General features: G+C 42.9%; 1 protein-coding gene and 1 long non-coding RNA gene across 6 annotated transcripts in view; one reads left to right on the forward strand and one right to left on the reverse strand.

The window, feature by feature from the left end:
- LOC129050112 (uncharacterized) overlaps positions 1 to 1637 on the forward strand; it is a 12725-nt gene extending 11088 nt beyond the window's left edge. Inside the window, exon 2 of the long non-coding RNA XR_008513590.1 lies at positions 1332 to 1637. This is a non-coding gene — a long non-coding RNA (uncharacterized LOC129050112). The remainder of the gene's footprint in view (positions 1 to 1331) is intronic.
- LEO1 (LEO1 homolog, Paf1/RNA polymerase II complex component) overlaps positions 1 to 19740 on the reverse strand; it is a 40942-nt gene that overhangs the window by 8784 nt on the left and 12418 nt on the right. For all 5 annotated transcript variants that reach the window (XM_063716076.1, XM_024232221.3, NM_001134185.1 and 2 more), the window contains 9 exon segments: positions 16736 to 16840; positions 14996 to 15090; positions 14253 to 14398; positions 13125 to 13209; positions 8834 to 8928; positions 7475 to 7609; positions 6187 to 6322; positions 4148 to 4334; positions 1634 to 1731 (listed from right to left, as the gene is read on the reverse strand). In XM_063716076.1, coding sequence (XP_063572146.1) covers positions 1634 to 1731; positions 4148 to 4334; positions 6187 to 6322; positions 7475 to 7609; positions 8834 to 8928; positions 13125 to 13209; positions 14253 to 14398; positions 14996 to 15090; positions 16736 to 16840 — 1082 coding nt within the window.

The raw sequence follows: 19740 nt of genomic DNA on the forward strand, positions 1-19740 counted from the left end.
CACTGGTATAATGAAAACTTTAAATTTCTCAGCATCTCCACATCACCCAGTGAGGTGTTAAATACTCACTGGGGTGTTAAGAAAAAGAGGCCAGGTGCGGTGGCTCACGCCTGTAATCCCAGCACTTTGGGAGGCTGAGGCAGGCAGATCACAAGGTCAGGAGATCAAGACCATCCTAGCTAACACGGTGAAACCCCATCTCTACTAAAAATACAACAAATTAGCCGGGCATGGTAGCGGGCGCCTGTAGTCCCAGCTACTCGAGAGGCTGAGGCAGAAGAATGGCATGAACCCAGGAGGCGGAGCTTGCAGTGAACTGAGATCACGCCACTGCACGTCAGCCTGGGCAAGAGTGAGACTCTGTTTTAAAAAAAAGAAAAAGAAAAAGAAAAATTCTCAGGGCCTATTCTCTTATAATATGAAAAGGATGCTGTTTAAAAATAAGATAAAATATTTTTAAATTATCTTGAAATAATTTATGTCAATAATAAATGAAAATGTATTTCAATTTATTAAATTACTCAATACAATTTCAAATACTTTTTGAGATGGAGTTTTACTCCTGTTGCCCAGGCTGGAGCACAATGGCGCGATCTCGGCTCACTGCAATTTCCACCTCCCAGGTTCAGGCAATTCTCCTGCCTCAGTCTCCCGAGGCTGAGAGTAGTTGGGATTACAGGCATGCACCACCAGGCCCTGCTAATTTGTATTTTTAGTAGATACGAGGTTTCTCCAGGTTGGTCAGGCTAGTCTCGAACTCCCAACCTCAGGTGATCCACCCACCTCAGCCTCCCAAAGTGCTGGGATTACAGGCGTGAGCCACCATGCCCAGCCAAATACTGTTTCATGTAAATAAAAAGAAAATAGGTTTTCCCAACATAAGAATGAATTATTTTCTTTTTTTTTTTTTTTTTTGAGACAGGGTCTCACTCTGTTGCCTAAGCTGGAGTGCAGTGGTGCAATCATGCCTCACTGCAGCCTCAAGCAATCCTCCCACCTCAAGACTCTCGTAGCTGAGACTACAGGCACGCACCACTACATCCAGCTAATTTTTGTATTTTTTTGGAGAGATGGGGTCTCCCTATGTTGCCCAGTCTAGTCTCAAACTCCTGAGCTCAAGCAATCTGCTTGCCTAGGCCTCCCAAAATACTGGGATTACAGGCATGAGCCACTGCATCCAACCAAGAATGAATTATTTTCCTAATTAAAAAAAAAAATACTGAGAATTTTTACAAAAAGGAGATACACCCTCTGGTCTGCCACACTGAATGATCTGTCATTCTCTCTTGGATTAGCCTTGGTATGTCAGGGACCTGCACCTTTTCTTCCAGGCCTTTCCATCTATCCGGAGTGACCTACCAGAGACAGGACAGTTTGACCAGCAAGCTTCTGATCACTCTTCAACACCCAGCAAGAAGTCTTATCCTCCATGCAGCCTTCTAAGACCTCTCTAAGCACAGGTATCAGACCCTCCTCTGGATCACTCTGTCTTGTTACTGCATTTATCTCACTGGATTTCAGTGAAGTGTGTAGACAACTAATTTGTGCCTGTCTGATCTGTGAGCTCTTCATTCAAAGCAGTTGGCTCCTGAGTACAGGATAAACCCCTAGAATTGAATAAATTTGGTCTTACCTCATCACTGGTAAGTTTCTTTGCTTTGAGTAATCTTTGAGCTTTATCTTCTTCTGATCCCTCATCACTGTCTGATGAATAGATTCTGGCTCGTTCCTCTGAAAGCAAAAGTATAGATTGTGAGTCACCTTTTTTTTTTTCTGAGACAGGGTCTTGCTTTGAGGCCCAGGCTGGAGTGCAGTGGCACAATCATGGCTCACTGCAGCCTTGACCTCCTGGGCTTAGGTGATCCTCCTGCCTCAGCCTCCCAAGTAGGTGGGACCACAGGTGTGCACTACCTACCCATGCCCAGCTGATTTTTTTTTCCTTTTAGTGGAGATGAAGTCTTGCCATGTTGCCCAGGCTGGTCTTGAACTCCTAGAATCAAGCAATCCTCCTTCTTCAGCCTCCTAAAGTGCTGGGATTATAGGCGTGAGCCACTGTGTCCAACGGTGAGTAACTTTCAAAGACAGTGACCTATTCATTCTTAAATGTTTTCTTCTGATAAATATCTTTAGTTCCCTCTGTATATTTCCTCCCAGGGGAACCAAATAATTTTACAGTTTTTGATTTAAAGATAAGTATAAATTTTAGATATGTTGAAATGAAGCAGACTTACCCTCTCAAAATACAAAAACCTGACCACTTTTAAAGATCAAAAAGGCTTGTGTGCAAGTTGTCTAAAGAGGCAAGATATCCTACTCTTCTGAAGTCAACTATGAAAGCCTGAGACATTCTTCCACCAGTAACAGTTAATTCCAAAATGAGTTTGAAGGTAAAGCAAGAAAGTGGTTTCCTGGTCCTGTAAAGACCGTTTGTTGCCAGGCAGACCTTTCAAAGAGAGATGCAGAGGGGTGCCCATCTGCTCCACTGCCTAAGCCCAGGTGAACCTCTGGGTGGAATAAGAGCCGAGGACTTTAGACCAAGCCCCTCCCCTCAAAACCCAAAGCCTTCCCTTTGTCCCCACTCCTTGCCTATCTGATTACTGTATGGAACTGAGCACTACTAGACTCGTGTGCTAGATTTTTAATCTCTGATGACCTGAATGTTACATACCTCTCTCTCTTAAAGCATCCTTGGATTTTTAAAATTTTTATTTAATTTTTGTGTGGTTTATTTCCACACAATTGAATCTTTTTCTATGGGAAATCAGCATTGACAAAAAAGAAAGGGTCTCTGTACTGTGGTCCCCAAATAAATACTAGGTAGGTAATATGTAACAGGTCACCAGACCAAATGCAGTCACTATAAGAAAAGGAGAAATGAGTTTCATGGGACAGTGAGAGAAAAATAAATTTGGGTGTTTAAAAAATTTACTTGTTATATGCCAGGCTCTGGGCTAAGTACTTTAAATGTATTACATTATGTAATCTTCAAAACAACCTTATGTTCTAACTACCATTATTAATAGGTTGTTTTTGTCACAATTAGGTAACAGAAGTTAAGGGAGACTATGTAACTCTTCAAAAGTTATACAACTAAAAAGCAGCAGGACTCAGATGAGAGCGGGCAGGGTCAGGAGGCCAGCCAGGTCTTCTTAGTTCGCTTTTCAGCATGTCGTCTTGCTACTGGCTTGGGGGAACCCCTGGGTAAGAACCAGGTGGATGCAGAGTCACGGCTGGGACAGATGTCTCAGAAGTCAGATGACCTTGGTTTAAGAACTGACCAGTTAGCCACTACGTGCCTTTGGGCAAGTTAGTCAACCTCTCAAAGTCTCAGTTTCCTCAATAAGAACAAGGAAATAAGAGCAACTAGATCATAACGTTGTTATGAGGATCAAATAGGATGCATGTCAAGTGTTGAGCATTTGCCTGAAATTCAGTATGTGTGGAAAAAACGTTAACCATCAGAAATCAGTGATACTTACGAAAGGAGGAAATATGAAAAGAAAATCTAAGAGAAATGTAGAAGAAGAATGAAAGAAAATATCCCATAATTTCTGAATAGTTTAATTTCTTGATTCCCAATTAGGTAATAAAAAAGGTTGACAAAAGTTCCAATATAACTGGCAAATTCTCAAGTCAGAAAGCAAAAGTTCAAGGGATAAAACCCAAAGTAGGAACAACAGCAGTTCCTACCTTTCAAGCTCACCTGAATGAACTAGGTCACTCATGACAACTGGTTCTTTAAAAATAAAATGTCGGGGCCAGGCACAGTGGCTCACACCTGTAATCCCAGTACTTTGGGAGGCCAAGGCGGGCAGATCACTTGAGGTCAGGAGTTTGAGACCAGCCTGGCCAACATAGTGAAACCCCGTCTCTACTAAAAATACAAAAATTAGCCGGGTGTGGTGGCGCACACCTGTAATCCCAGCTACTCGGGAGGCTGAGGCAGGAGAATCACTCAAACCTGGGAGGCAGAGGTTGCAGTGAGCCAAGATCACACCACTGCATTCCAGCCTGGGTGACAGAGCGAGACTCCATCTCAAAAAAAAAAAAAAAAAAGTCCGGTGACTTGGCAGTCGGATTACATCCAATGCCAAGATGAAGTCCAGAATCCCGAAATGATGAAATGTAATTTCCATACACGACTCACCTCGAATGCCCCCTTTATATCGGTTTTTAATGGCAGCCAAGCTGATGGACTCCTCGCCTTCCTCCTCCTCATCGTATCGATCAGGTTCCAGGTAACTGGCACTCAGCCCCCGCTGATGCTGTTTCTCTCTCATTCGGCGCTGCTGAGATTCCCTACGTATGGAAGCCCTCAAACGTTCTTCTTCTTTCTGTAAAGAAGCAAATAACCTCTTTAACCTAAAAAGGAGCTACTTTTGTGCCCACTTGAACCCACTTTTATTACAAATAGCATGTAATGTCTGGTCCAGATAATGTCTGCTCCAGCTGTGCCGTGTGTGTTCCCCATCACACCTCTGTGGCTCCACATGGACCCTCTGGTTTGGTTTGCAGCAGCGAAGGCAACACAAGGGTAAAGCGGCAGAAGGGAGCCCTGACACTAACCGGCCCAACTGGCGTTGGCACAGGTGTGTCCTCAGGAGCCGTGCTGGTGTTCTGTGCTGCCACTTAACCCAGAGAGAAGCAACCCGCCTGAGAAACCCCATTCATGCCTAGAAGAAACCTAAACTGACTCCCTGGAGCAGCAGTGGCTGTTCCTGTTCATCCCTGAACCACAGACAACTGATCTGCCCCAGCTCTACCAAACTCCCATAGTTCCCAGATATTCTGGTCCCAGCCCCTCAGCCCCTTAACCCACAGTGCTCCTCACGGCTCCTGATGACAGGTTGAGGAGCGTGCTAGAGCCACAAGGTAGACCTTTCATTTCCTTTGCACTGCCTGGCATTCTGCACCTTGATGTTAAACCAGGTTGGGGGTAAGGGTGGTGTTGGAGTAGGTTTCAGGGATATTCTGGGATTTCTTTGAAGGTCTTCCTCATCCAGTTGCTCTGTATTATCATATACAACTCCAATTATATTGCTAGAAATTCCATGGAACAGATTGTTTTAATAGTATGTGGCTGTACGGAGGTTAGAGTAAAAATCACTGTCAGTAGTACAGGAACTAAGAACAACCCAGCTGACTCCTTGTCTACATTTTCACAGGAGCTGGGGACATGAAGGAGGGTGTGGGGAGATGCTCAAAGTAGTTCAAGAGCTTCTCCAATAATGCTAAGACTGGAATCTGCAGGTTCCTCCAGCTCCCTTAGCCTGTACAGAAAAGGTAGGGAAATGGAACAAGCCCAGCTCCAAAGCAAATGCCCCTATATACCACTAGGTTAGGTACTGCTATTAGATCTGGTTTAATCTGTCTCCATGAATAAATACAGGATGGAGGAAAAAGCAAGGGCTCAGAGCCAAACCTTCAGCAGAGCCTGACCATAAGATTTGTAAGAAAGGCCCTGAGGCAACTGGACTGTCTTAGCCTCACCATGCTCTGCTTCACTAAACAACGTAATCACAAGAGGCAGGGTGGGCAAAGGCCAAAATCTAGTAGGGATTAGAGAAGATGGGGAGGAGAAATGATGAGCCTGTACCACTGCATATGGCTTCTCAAATCAAGTGCTGCAGGAAAGGCCAATGGCCAATACGAGCACATGCTCTATCGATTAGGTACAATGCCCCAAATAAACTTGTGCCTAATTAACAGCTGGGTCAAATTTGAAAATATACGAGGTAGAATGTTACAAATTGACCTTAAAAACTCATCAGCTCGTCTTATTCTTTACCAGAGTCTACTTTAGGCACTCTCTCATTCAAACTTCTGGTCTATTCTCTATTTTACACTACTCTCTAGTATCTCCACTGACTTCTGACATGGATTCTAAACCACACATAGATGACTTAATGATCTTTGAACTTATACATGAAAATTCAGATATTTCAATCACCGGTTTGTTGCTGAACTCTCAGGGCCTGGTGAAGAGAGAACCTGAGCCCTGTGTCTGTTTTACTATCATTGCCACGTCGCCCATTGTTTGGCAAATGCTGAGGAAATGAATCCAGCTCCCTATTCATGTCAGTTGGAAGAGGAAAAGGTGGGCCAATAAGAGATGATGAACAAGCATTTTGGGAAATACTTGCCTAATATACCAAAGAATCCCAGGATAAGGCTTAGCAAACATACCTTAATCATTTCTGTGCGCTGGCATTCGGGATCACGACCAGCCATTGGCAAGATTCTAATCTTCTGTGTCTTTGAACACCTATCTGCAAGCGACAGAGTCATCTTTCTATGTGTGGCACTGTCCGTAGAGTGAGGTCTGCCAGGAAATAAACGAAGAGCATCTCACTGTTTACCAAATACATTTGTGAGCCAGTGATACCCACATCACAGAAGTAAGAGCCCAGTGACCATTTCCTAGTCACCTGAAAAAATAGGCAGAGACAACTAACTGAATATACCAAGGTGGAAGATTGTGAGTTTTCTTCATTCTGTGGCTCACTGAGACATTCTTATTCCACAAATGAAACACAGAAGGCTGGAGTAAAAAAGACTGTATGGCATGATCACCTTCTAGAAGCAATAAATGGATACGCTCAAGCAGCATTAATTAGATACTACAGGTTGGTGCAAAAGTAATTGCGGTTTTTGCCATTACTTTTAATTAATATTAATATATTAATATTACTAATATAATTATCCTATTTTATAGATTTAGGAAACTGAGGCAAAAAGAGGTTAAGAAAGTGGCACAAGGTCATACAAATGGAAATGGAATTCAAATATGAGTCTAACTGATTCCAAAGCCTATATGTTGACCTTTATAATTTCAAAAAGCTAAATCATAACCAACATTATTGTGCCCCCTGTAAAGATAAGCATTACCCAAAGAGGATGGTCTGCTTATAATCAAGAAAGAGAAGCATGAACATCTCAGTGCAGCACCTACTCAGTCTAGAGAAGGAAAGTGCCCTCACCAGCTGAGTATTCCGGTCCTCTTGGGGGACACACTTCTGCAGTGGTATTAGATGCCGGGGCCTACAGCACTGAGATGGCCTGTCTCACACTGACCAACTCACTGGCTTTCCTTCGATTGCATGCACAACAACAACCTCTAGTTATTAGTCTCCCAGGTCAATTTTACTAAAAACAAAGGACACACTGGCTAGCAGACACACATATTTTAGGCCTCTTGGCAGTTATAATAACCACTGGAATTAAATACATTGACATTCTGGTTTACCTAACAGTCTCTTGTAAGTCTGGTTAGCATGACCTGGTTCCCTAAGAAACAGCAACTTTTAGTGTATTTGACAAAATAACCTTTGAACCTTGAGAACTATGCACAAGATCTTGGTTCTTGCTGAATCATACCATGGGGTTACATCAATCAGGTGGCAGGCATTACAGAAACATCTATGTTTCACTGCTTTTACCATAAGAAATAATACATAATAATAATAACAGTTACCTGAAGGTGAGTTTCGTTTTAAAGACTGCTTGTCCCTGTAGACCAGTACCTTGTCTTATAAAAAGATGATTGTGGTCACCCTGCAGTGGGGCTTTGTACACATCAAACACTTCATTGCCTAAATGCAGGGACATGCTGGAAAGAGAAACATTTCATATACTAAAGTCATAAAGCTTTCACTCTACCATCTTACTTCACTTAAAGGTGATTCAGGCTGGGCACAGTGGCCCACACGTGTAATCCCAGCACTTTGGGAGACCGAGGCAGGCGGATCACGAGGTCAGGAGTTTGAGACAAGCTGGCCAACATGGTGAAACCCCATCTCTAGTAAAAATACAAAAATCAGCTAGGCATGGAGGCGCACCCCTGTAGTCCCAGCTCTCGGGAGGCTGAGACAGGATAACTGCTTGAACCCGGGAAGTGGAAGTTGCAGTGAGCCAAGATCCTGCCACTGCACTCCAGCCTGGGTGACAGGACAAGACTCCATTTCAAGGAAAAAACAAAACAAAACAAAACAGGTGATTCCACTGCTGCTCTCTCTTTTTACATAGAATTCAGAAGGAATGAAAATAAGAAGTCATAATGAGAAAAACTGACAGACTACAAAGTAACACATGCTGGGACGTTTACCAGGCTCTACTACATTCCCAGTGAAGGGCAATTTTTTTAAAATGTCAATTTGTGGCTGGGCAGAGTGGTTGATGCCTGTAATCCCAACACTTTGGGAGGTGGGAGGATCGCTTGAGCCCAGAAGTTCAAGACCAGCCTAAGCAATATATGGAGAACTGTGTCTATGAAATTTTTTCTTTTTTTTTTTTTTTTTGAGACCGTATCTAGTTCTGTTGCCCAGGCTGGAGTGCAGTGGTGCGATCTCGGCTCACTGCAACCTCCACCTCCTGGGTTCAAGGAATTCTCTGCCTCAGCCTCCTGAGTAGCTGGGATTACAGGCATCCGCCACCACACCTGGCTAATTTTCAGTAAAGACAGGGTTTCACCATCTTGGCCAGGCTGGTCTTGAACTCCTGACCTCATGATCCACCCACCTCGGCCTCCCAAAACGCTGGGATGACAGGCGTGAGCCACCGTGCCCGGCCCTTTTTTTTTTTTTTTTAATAATCCATGCAGGGTGGTGCACACCAAGTAGTCCCAGCTACTTGGGAGATGGGAGGATCACTTAGGACTAGGAGTTTGAGGCTCCACTGAGCTATTATCATGTCACTACACTCCAACATGGGCAACAGAGTGAGACCCCATTTCTAAAACTAATAATAATAAATTTTAAAATAAAAAGTATTTCAAAACTTGATCCCTCTGACCCATTCTGGGTATGTCAATACCCTTCAGGCGTTTTGTGCTCACCTTCCATCTGACCACTTGACTATCCGAGCATTGCTTTCTTTAATTTCATTTCCTTCTTCATCTCGGCGTATCCTCCATCTTATAGTATTTTCTACCTGTTTCACAACACAAATACTTTAGAAAATTATAGCTTAAATGACTCTATGCATCTTGTTTTTCCTCAAGAGGCACATAATCACAGAATAAGCATACAGAGGTGACAGATGTATGTGTGGCAGGAGAATGAACAACACTGAAACCCTCTTTAATCACCTAGAGATGCTGGATAAATTAAAAGCAGGGGAAAAAATATGCTTAAGTGAATTTCTGAGCTCCTAGAATCATAATCATAGAGAAAGCTTAGAGCATTTGAGCAGATGGCAGATACTAAATGTACACTAACCCCGAGATGTGTTAAGACAGTAAGAATTACAAGGGACAGGCGATAAAACTTGAGTCCATGTGAGGCAGAAATTTTTTTTTTTTTTTTTTTTTTTTGAGACGGAGTCTTGCTCTGTCGCCCAGGCTGGAGTGCAGTGGCGCAGTCTTGGCTCACTGCAAGCTCCGCCTCCCGGGTTCACGCCATTCTCCTGCCTCAGCCTCCTCAGTAGCTGGGATTACAGGCGCCCACCTCCAAGCCCGGCTAATTTTTTCGTATTTTTTAGTAGAGACAGGGTTTCACCATGTTAGCCAGGATGGTCTCGATCTCCTGACCTCATGATCCGCCTGCCTGGGCCTCCCAAAGTGCTGGGATTACAGGCATGAGCCACTATGCCCGGCCGGGGCAGAAATTTTGACGTGAAACCCTGTATAAAGCAAGTTCTCTCACAGAGCTAAAAACTCCATAAAAATGAGACCAAAAACTCTGCCTATTGGCACAGAGAGATAAACTTCCCATATATGAATAAGGATAAATAAGTGCCCTATGAAAATGAAAACCCCAGATTTCAATAGGTTTAGAGCCTAACTATCTTACCTGCATGGTGGGGAAACACCAGACAGAGTTGGCAAATGAAAATCACTGTTACTGAAATTAAAGTCAGTGGGACCTCCAGGAAAACATGGCATGCTAAACGCATGCAGTTTATCACTGCTGCCTCCTGGAAACCCACTAAAATGACAATGAAGAGTAAAAACAGGACATACAAGGATAGAAAGAATGAGAATGAAGCTGGCAACAGACAGAAGCCAACAATGTGAAAACTGCCAATGCCAAGACCATGCTTCCCTCTCCCTGTTCCCCCAGTGTCAATCCTAAACACAGCTGCTCCCAGTCCCACGGAGATCGTCTGGATCTCCACTCCATTAGTTGCAAATGTCTGTGCAACTGGGTCCTAATGATTCCCCCTTCCAGTTTTTCCCCTTTCCCTATTTATTCCTCACAAATAGCTATAAAGTATGCTGACTGAATCACTCCATCACATTCATGACTTAAACATGATGTCACACCTGAAATTTGTTTCAGAATAGTCTGGGGAAGCTGGGGTGGGGAATATGTAGATGACAAAAGATTGTTAACTTGACAACTGTTGAAGTGGGCCATGGGCACATGAAGGAGTTCATTATATTGTTTTTAATACATTGGTGTATGTTTGAAATTTTCAGATTGAAAACAAAACAATCTGTCACTATTCCTGTCTTCCCTCTCATAGAATAGGTTGGCCACATATAAATACACAAATATGCCGGGCGCGGGGCTCACACCTGTAATCCCAGCACTTTGGGAGGCTGAGGCAGATGGATCACCTGAGGTTAGGAGTTCAAGACCTACCTGGCCAACACAGCGAAACCCCATCTCTGCTAAAAATATACAAAAATTACCCAGGCACGGTGGCATGTGCCTGTAATTCCAGCTACTCGGGAGGCTGAGGTTGGAGAATTGCTTGAACCCGGGAGGCAGAGGTTGCAGTGAGCCGAGATTGCGCCACTGCATTCCAGCCTGGGCGACGACAGAGCAAGACTCCATCTCAAAAAAAAAAAAAAAAAAAAAAAAAAAAAACACAAATAGGCCATTATTAATTGAGAAGCCATTCTAAAAAATGCTTTCTATTATATAAAATTCAAATAGTAATGATGCTATAATAGGACACATTGCTAGGTCTTAACCTATCAGGATGAAGGACCCATAATAGCATTTCTGAAGACAGGGAACCTCAGAGAGGTACATAAGCTGTACCTGGTTCCCTGGTTCCTTGTTCTTAAAGAATTAAGTACACTATGCTTTAAGACTGGTCAGCGTAGTCTTAAACATCACTCAAGAAAATAAGGGTCCAGGGTTATTTCCTATCACACACCAAGGTTTTAAGACAACAGTTTATGTTAAACACCAACGTTTTGTAGTCTGATGCACTGAAATTTTAGGGTAAAATACATATTTATAAATTTTTTTTTTTTTTGGGAGACAGGGTCTCGCTGTGCTGCACAGGCTGGAGTGCAATGGCATAATCACAGCTCACTGTGGCCTCAAACTCCTGGGCTCAAGCAATCCTCCCGCCTCAGCCTCCTGGAGTAGCTGTGACTACGGGCATGCGCCATCTCTGCTGGCTAATTTTTTTTAATTTTTAGTAGAGACAGGGTCTTGCTCTGTTGCTCAGGCTGGTCTGAAACTCCTGGCCAGTCTTCTCACCTCGGCCTCCCAAGGTACTGGGATTACAGGTATGAGGCACCATGCCTGGCCTTTGAAGTTTGATACCCATACTAGAATCTGGTATCACATGGTCTAAAATATAATAGATATATTGATACTAGCTGTAGCATCATGACAGAAAGAAAGAAAAAGGAAAAAGACAAAATTAAATAAATTGATAAAAAGTGAATAAATAAGGAACTACTATATTAGTTTATATGTATATGACAGGAAACAATGAAAAGTAGTAGAATTAAAGCCAGAGGCACTAAAACAACCAGGAAAATTCATACTGCTAAGCCTAAATCAATACATCCACATGTCCCAAGGAAATAATATTAACAGATGGGCTAATAAACAGATGAGTAGATGGGTGGTGGAGGGAGGACAGAAAAAAAAAAAAAACAGTGTAAGCACTGTATCTGTTGACTGTGTGATCTTGAACAAATTATTAGCATCTGTTTATCTCAGTTTTCTTATTTGATTTGCATTTCCATTAAGAGGAGTAGTGAAGTCTCACTGAAAAGCTTTTGGATAGAAACCATCTTATATCAAGGTTATTTAGGTGGTTGTTAATACACCACATTGAAGAGATGGTACTATTAAAAATATAAAAATTCAGTGCCTAAAAAATGCCAGACTATCCCTTTCTAACAATTTAATAAGGTACCGAGGCCAGGCACGGTGGCTCACACCTGTAATCCCAGCTCTTTGGGAGGCCGAGGTGGGTGGATCACCTGAGGTCAGGAGTTCGAGACCAACCCGGCCAACATCGTGAAACCCTGTCTCCACTAAAAATACGAAAATTAGCTGGGCATGGTGGTGCGCGCCTGTAGTCTCAGCTACTTGGGAGGCTGAGGCAGGAGAATCACTTGAACTCAGGAGGCAGAGGTTGCAGTGAGCTGAGATCATGCCACTGCCCTCCAGCGTGGACGACAGAGGATGCTCCTTCTCAAAAAAATATATACATACCCACTAGAAAATAAGAAATTTACAGGAAATCCTTCGGATTTAAGAATTGAAAATGCATAATTCCAGTTTCAGTATCATGCATTCAACCACCTCTTGTTCCCTTGTACAACTCAATTCTAAAATGTCTACTTGGCCAAGTGCAGTAGCAATCACGCCTGTAATCCCAGCAATTTGGGAGGTCAAGGCGGGAGGATCACTTGAGCTCAGAAGTTCAAGATCAACCTGGGCAACACAGCAAGACCTCATCTCTACAGAAAAAAAAAAAAAAGAAAAAAAAAAGGCTGGGCATGGTGGCATGTTTTCTGTAGTCCCAGCTACTCAGGAGGCTGAGATGGGAAGATCACTTGAACCCAGGAAATTGAGGCTGCCAAGAGCTGTGTTTGTGCTGCTGTACTCCAGCCTGAACGACAGAGCAAGACTGTGTCTCAAAATAAAAAGATGAAACTTCTGCTTAACCTACGTCCTCCTTACTTAAAAGATTAGAGGCCCTCCTTCAATAGCGTGACCAGATGGTATAAGGTATCAAAGAGAAGCATTAATGGGAATTTAGTACAATAAAATTCTCTCCTAATAGTCAACAAAAGCAATCAAAAGAACACAGCCATATAGTGAAGTGTTAGGTAAAAAAATCACTTTCAAAAGTTCAAGTTTCAAGTTAGTATCTCCAGGTTTTACTTTATAAAAGAAAAAAAAGGAAAAAGCATGAAATGGTACCTTTAATTTTAACCTGGTTCTACCTTCTTCATCCAGCATTTCTTCATCTTCAAATTCATCTTCATAATACTGAGGATCAAAAGGTCTACAAATTGTTTTCCAAATAAACTATTAATCATATTTTATAAAGAATATTACTGCTATGTAATAACATCTCTATTAATAAACACCATTATATCAAAAAATCATAATGATCAATATCTTCATGCTTAATTTCAAGGAAGTAGTAATTGTGCTTTTTTTTTTTTTTTTTTTTTTTTTTGAGACCAAGCTTTGCTCTTGTTGCCCACGCTGGAGTGCAATGGCACGATCTCGGCTCACCACAACCTCCGCCTCCCGGGTTCAAGCGATTCTCCTGCCTCAGCCTCCCGAGTAGCTGGGGTTACAGGAATGCGCCACCATGCCTGGCTAATTTTGTATTTTTAGTAGAGACAGGGTGTTTCTCCATGTTGGTCAGGCTGGTCTCAGACTCCTGACCTCAGGTGATCCGCCCAAAGTGCTGGGATTATAGGTGTGAACCATCACACCCGGCCAGTAATTTTACTTCTTAAAATTTGTTGTTAATACATATTGCTTGAAATAAAGTACAAGCAAGGGTAAATATTCAAAATATCCTTTCTTCCTCTTATGTAACTCTGCTAAAGAATAGGCAACATATGCTCTAGCTTTCCACATCATTGTGCCTGTGGAAAAAAAATTTTTAAAGCACAAGAGCTTGAGTAAACTTAGTAAATAATACCCATCAAACACTGTCTAATTGTCCAAAACCATTACCTTTTCTAGACCAACAATAGCTGCTACAGTGGACACTGGCATTTCTCTAGCAAATTTCATCACTTTCAATTTCAGCCTTTTCAGGGTTGTACTAATTAAAAAAATACCTTGAAGACTTGTGGTGTCTGTTAATTCATAAGAAAGTATCAAACTGCTAAAAACAATCATAGCATTAAAAGCCTCCCTTACCAATACATATTTTTTCTATCTCAGGATGTGCTTGACTAATTTTTTCAGAGATACACGATCAATTTTCCATTTTTGTGATTTGTCAACTCAATGCGAAATAAGAAAAATAAACATTCTATGTATTTCTGTTCAACATCCTGAAAAAATTTTAATTGATTTCCTTACCTGGGCTCTACACTGAGAAAGTTGGGCAGTTTAACAAAATATAAGTCGTTTCCTAAATCAGTGTTTACTTTGGGTATTTCTACTTCTATTCTGGTCTCAGGAATTGGCTCCTCTTCCTGTTGATCCTGAGGCAATCCATTTTCATCCTAGTGAAAGAATCGGAAGTTTGGAGCTTGACAGGACCTTAGAAATGGCTTCCTTCAACCTCCATACTTTAATTACTCTGGGGTGCAAGAAACATAATTAGATATCACTTTAGGACTAAAGAAGTCCCCAGTACCCATCCCAACCTACCCACACAGAAAATGGGAAACGATCAGTTTGGATACCTCAGTACAAGAAACTATCTCCTTTATGATAAATCTGTCTTCCAAATACTCATCAACAAAAGTGTGAAATTAACACTTCAATAGGAAGTCACTCTATCAATTAAAACCAGAGAAGATTATCAACATAGCAGACACTTCTTGGCATGAGCAAGAAAAACATTCAAGTCAATGGTTCTCAAATCACAAGTCCTCACAGTTCAGTCCCCTAAGGCATGACACCAACCTCATGTTTGGCAGTTATTTCCACTCCCCCTTATAACCAAGAGTTCCCTACATAATGAAGAAATTCATCTGTTCATGGTATTTTCATACTAGAATTCAGTTATCAACTTCCTTTCCTGGAATAAGGGAGACTCTTCACCTTTGAAACTTTATGCTTGGCCTTGAATAAGTTCATGTTAGTAACTGACTTACAACAGGCTGTCCTGGAGTAGGTGGTTTGTCTTCTCCATCACTCCCTGAAGAGATATCATCTGCACCTCCAAATAAATCCATGGTTCCACTATTATCTTCAATGCAGAAGGAAAAAGGCATTAGTGTTACTATCTGTAACTAAGGTTCTTCACAGCTGATCACTTCAACACATTCCCAAGGTTTCTGGACCAGCATCAGAAAACCACCCAAAACATAATGCTGAGCCTGGCTCTCAAAGACCCAACCAGAGAGTGTCGGGAGAGGGAAGGGGGCAAATCTAGTGAAAGGTAAGCTGCACAGGAGGCACTTATTTCTCCTTTCATTTTCACCATCCTTGTTCTCCCACTTTCCTTTATTCCCCAGGAGCCCAAATGTTTCCTACAGTCTAGATGCTCAAAGTTGGGGCTGAAGCACTCCACAGACACCTATTTTCCATAAGTCTATCCCAGATTCGAAATTACAGTCCAGGCACAGTGGTTCATGCCTGTAATCCCAGCACTTTGGGAGGCCAAGGTGAGTGGATCACTTAAGGTCAGGAGTTTGACACCAGCCTGACCAACATGGTGAAACCCCGTCTCTACTAAAAATACAAAAATTAGCCGGGCTTGGTGACGGGTGCCTGTAATCCCAGCTACTTGGGAGGCTGAGGCAGGAGAAAGGAAGCTGCCACACCTGGCTGGTAGAACTCCTTTCATCCTTCCAACTTATAATACCAGGTGGTGGTGGTGGTGGTGGTGGTTGCTGCTGTTGTTGTTGTTTTGAGACAGAGTCTCACTGTTATTGCTCAGGCTGGAGTGCAGTGGTACGACCTTGGCTCACTGCAACCTCTGCCTCCCGAGCACAAGCGATTCTTGTGCCTCAGCCTCCCGAGTAGCTGGGACTACAGATGCACACCACCTCGCCCCACTAATGTTTTGTATTTTTAGTACAGACAGGGCTTCACCATGTTGGCCAAGCTGTTCTTGAACTCCTGGCCTCAAGTGATCCACCCATCTTGGCCTCCCAAAGTGCTGGGATTACAGGCGTGAGCCACCGCACCCAGCCAACACTGGGTTTTTATGAGCTCTTCATCTAACTCACAGCTCAAAGAATCAGTTTCTTCATCTGTTAAGAACTTAGGAACAAAACACCGAGACTGTCATTATTCAAACTGAAGAATGGACATTATAACCTCCATCCCAATAAGAAGGTCAGCCCCCTAATAATGAATTCACTCTAACTATAAACAGACTGGGCGCAGTGATTCACGCCTGTAATCCCAGCACTTTGGGAGGCTGAGGTGGGCGGAACACTTGAGATCAGGAGTTCAAGACCAACCTGGCCCAACATAGTGAAACCCCACCTCTACTAAAAATACAAAAAATTTAGCCAGGCATGGTGGTACGTTCCTGTAATTCCAGCTACTCAGGAGGCTGAGGGAGGAGAATTGCTTGAACCCAGGAGGCAGCAGTTGCAATAAGCTGAGCTTGCACCACTGCACTCCAGCATGGGTGACAGAGCGAGACTCTGTCTCTTAAAAAAAAAAAAAAAAAACTATAAAGAGGCAGGTTCTTCTTCAACTAATTAAGCATGAGCAGCTTCTCATAGCTATATAACTTCTCTGAGTACACTGAGTGTATCCACACTCTTATTCTGTGGGTCTTGCGATCTGGGGTAAACACACTCAGGGTTAGAAATGCACTACAGTTAAATACAGAAAGAGGTATGGAAATATACATATATATATAATAACAGGGGTACCTTTTGGCACCTCAGTGTCGCTATCCGCTTCTGAATCAGATGCAATGGCATTCTTGCGTTTCATTCGTAAAACTTCATCTTCACTATCACTGCCTCTTGCAGATTCTATAAGGGTAGAATTAGAAGTTCTGCATAATCAGTCGCATTAGTTGAATTTTGTGTTTTAAAAGCAATATTGGAGATTAACAAATTGTGATACAATGGACTACTACTCAGCAATAAACAGGAATGAACTACTGATACATGTAACCAATTGGATGAATCAAAAATGCTATATGCCAAGTTAAAGAGGCCAATCTGAAAAACTACATACTTACTGTATGACTCTATTTATATGCCATTTCCAAAAAGCCAAAAGTTTAATGACAGAAAAGACCAGTAGGTGCCAGGGTTTAGGGGTAGCAGAAAGATAGGACTCAAAAGGGATAGCATAAGGGAGTTTTTCAGTGTGACAGCGATTCTGCATCCTGAGTGTGGTGGTGGTTACACAAATCTATAGATATGTTAACATGAATAAAGCTGTACATGCAGAACGCCCCCCCACCAAAAAAATTAACTCTAGTGTGTGTTAATTTAAAAAACAGAATTCTTAAAATAAATACTGGTGCCAGGTGTGGTGGCTCATGCCTATAATCCCAGCACTTTGGGAGGACGAGGTGGTTGGATCACTTGAGGTCAGGAATTCAAGACCAGCCTGGCCAACATGGTGAAACCCATCTCTACTACAAATACAAAAATTAGCCGGGTGTGGTGGCGCGCACCTGTAGTCCCAGCTACTTAGGAAGCTGAGGCAAGAGAATCACTTGAACCTGGGAAGCAGATGTTGCAGTGAGCTGAGATCGCACCACTGCACTCCAGCCTGGGTGACAGAGCGAGACTGTCTCAAATAAATAAATATACTGGCTTTGCAAGTACAAAAACTTGGTAGAAATGAGAAAAGTAGCACTAAAACTTATTATCAAATTTACATAAGACAAATTTCAGGGAAAAAAAAGGTAAAAAGATTAGGAAGGAACTGACAAATATATCATTATTTCTAGAAGGGCCAATTATTTACGTAAAAACGTCACAAAAATTGCCGGGCGCGGTGGCTCACGCCTGTAATCCCAGCACTTTGGGAGGCCGAGGCGGGCGGATCACGAGGTCAGGAGATCGAGACCATCCTGGCTAACACGGTGAAACCCCGTCTCTACTAAAAATACAAAAAATTAGCCGGGCGTGGTGGCGGGCGCCTGTAGTCCCAGCTACTCGGGAGGCTGAGGCAGGAGAATGGCGTGAACCCGGGAGGCGGAGCTTGCAGTGAGCCGAGAACACGCCACTGCACTCTAGCCTGGGCGACAGAGCAAGACTCCGTCTCAAAAAAAAAAAAAAAAAATCAACAGAACCACTGTTAAACTAGTAAGAGATAAGCAGGATGACCAGCTACAAGGTTCCCTACTATGACCCTGCCCTTGACTTGGTCTGCTAGTATTTGGGATGTAGTACATGAGCCTTAAAGATTCTTTCTGGTAACAGTAAAAACAGCCCTACTTTCGGCCAGGCATGGTGGCTCTTGCCTGTAATCCCAGCATTTTGGGAGGCCAAGGTGGGCAGATCACCTGAGATCAGGAGTTCAAGACCAGCCAGGCCAACATGGGGAAACTTCCTCTCTACTACAAATACAAAAATTAGCTGGGTGTGGTGGTGCACACCGTTAATCCCAGCTATTCAGGAGGCTGAGGCAGAATTGCTTGAACCCAGGAGGTGGAGGTTGCAGTGAGCCAAGATCGTGTCACTGCACTCCAGCCTGGGTGACAGAGACTCCGTCTCAAAAAAAAAAAAAAAAAAAAGGATGAATGGCCAGGCGCGGTGGCTCACACCTGTAATCCCAGCACTTTGGGAGGCCGAAGCAGGCAGATCACAAGGTCAGGAGATCGAGACGATCCTGGCTAACACAGTGAAACCCCGTCTCTACTAAAAATACAAAAAATTAGCCGGGCGTGGTGGCGGGCGCCTGTAGTCCCAGCTTCTCGGGAGGCTGAGGCAGGAGAATGGTGTGAACCCAGGAGGCGGAGCTTGCAGTGAGCCGAGATTGCGCCACTGCACTCCAGCCTGGGTGACAGAGCGAGACTCCGTCTCAAAAAAAAAAAAGGATGAGTTCATGTCCTTTGCAGGAACATGAGGGACATGGATGAAGCTGGAAACCATCATTCTCAGCAAACTATCACAAGGACAGAAAACCAAACACTGCATGTTCTCACTCATAGGTGGGAAATGAGTAATGAAAACACTTGGACACAGGACAGGGAACATCACACACCGGGGCCTGTCATGGGGTGGGGGGAGGGGGGAGGGAAAGCATTAGGAGAAATGCCTAATGTAAATGACGAGTTGATGGGTGCAGCAAACCAACATGGCACATGTATACCTATGTAACAAACCTGCACGTTGTGCACATGTACCCTAGAACTTAAAGTATTAAAAAAAAAAAAAAACTCTGAATTAGTTATTGAAAACTTACTGCAGTCCCATAGTCTACACAGATCTATATTCATCTCTGGAAATATGCTGCCCTCCTCTTCTAATAACACCAAGATGTGGTTTCTGAATCCTGTCCTGTAAGGTGTGTGTTAGATGCCTTCATATTTAAGCTAAGAAGATAGGATCAAAATATAATTAACATAATCAATCACCTATGGAAATGAAGCAATCCAGGTATCACTTCAGGAAGGCTTCAACCAAATTAAGGTAACTTTTATATAATACAAAGAAATATGATCTCTAATTTTTTATACGTTCTATATGAAGAATGTGTTAACTTGAGCAGAATAGTCTAAATGGCAATGATAAAAGCAGGGTCCAGGAACCAAAGTTCAGGTGTATGCCTCCTGTAGTCTTTAGGGAATGAGTGCTCTAACCCAAGCTCATCTCTGTAGGGTGAGGATACACACATCAATCTGTCTTGGCTCAGTAACACTGTCCATTGAGATCACCCAGCCATGTTTGCACTTTCTACATATTATACT

Source organism: Pongo abelii, chromosome 16, assembly GCF_028885655.2.
Source record: "Pongo abelii isolate AG06213 chromosome 16, NHGRI_mPonAbe1-v2.0_pri, whole genome shotgun sequence".
NCBI classification, from domain to species: domain Eukaryota; kingdom Metazoa; phylum Chordata; class Mammalia; order Primates; family Hominidae; genus Pongo; species Pongo abelii.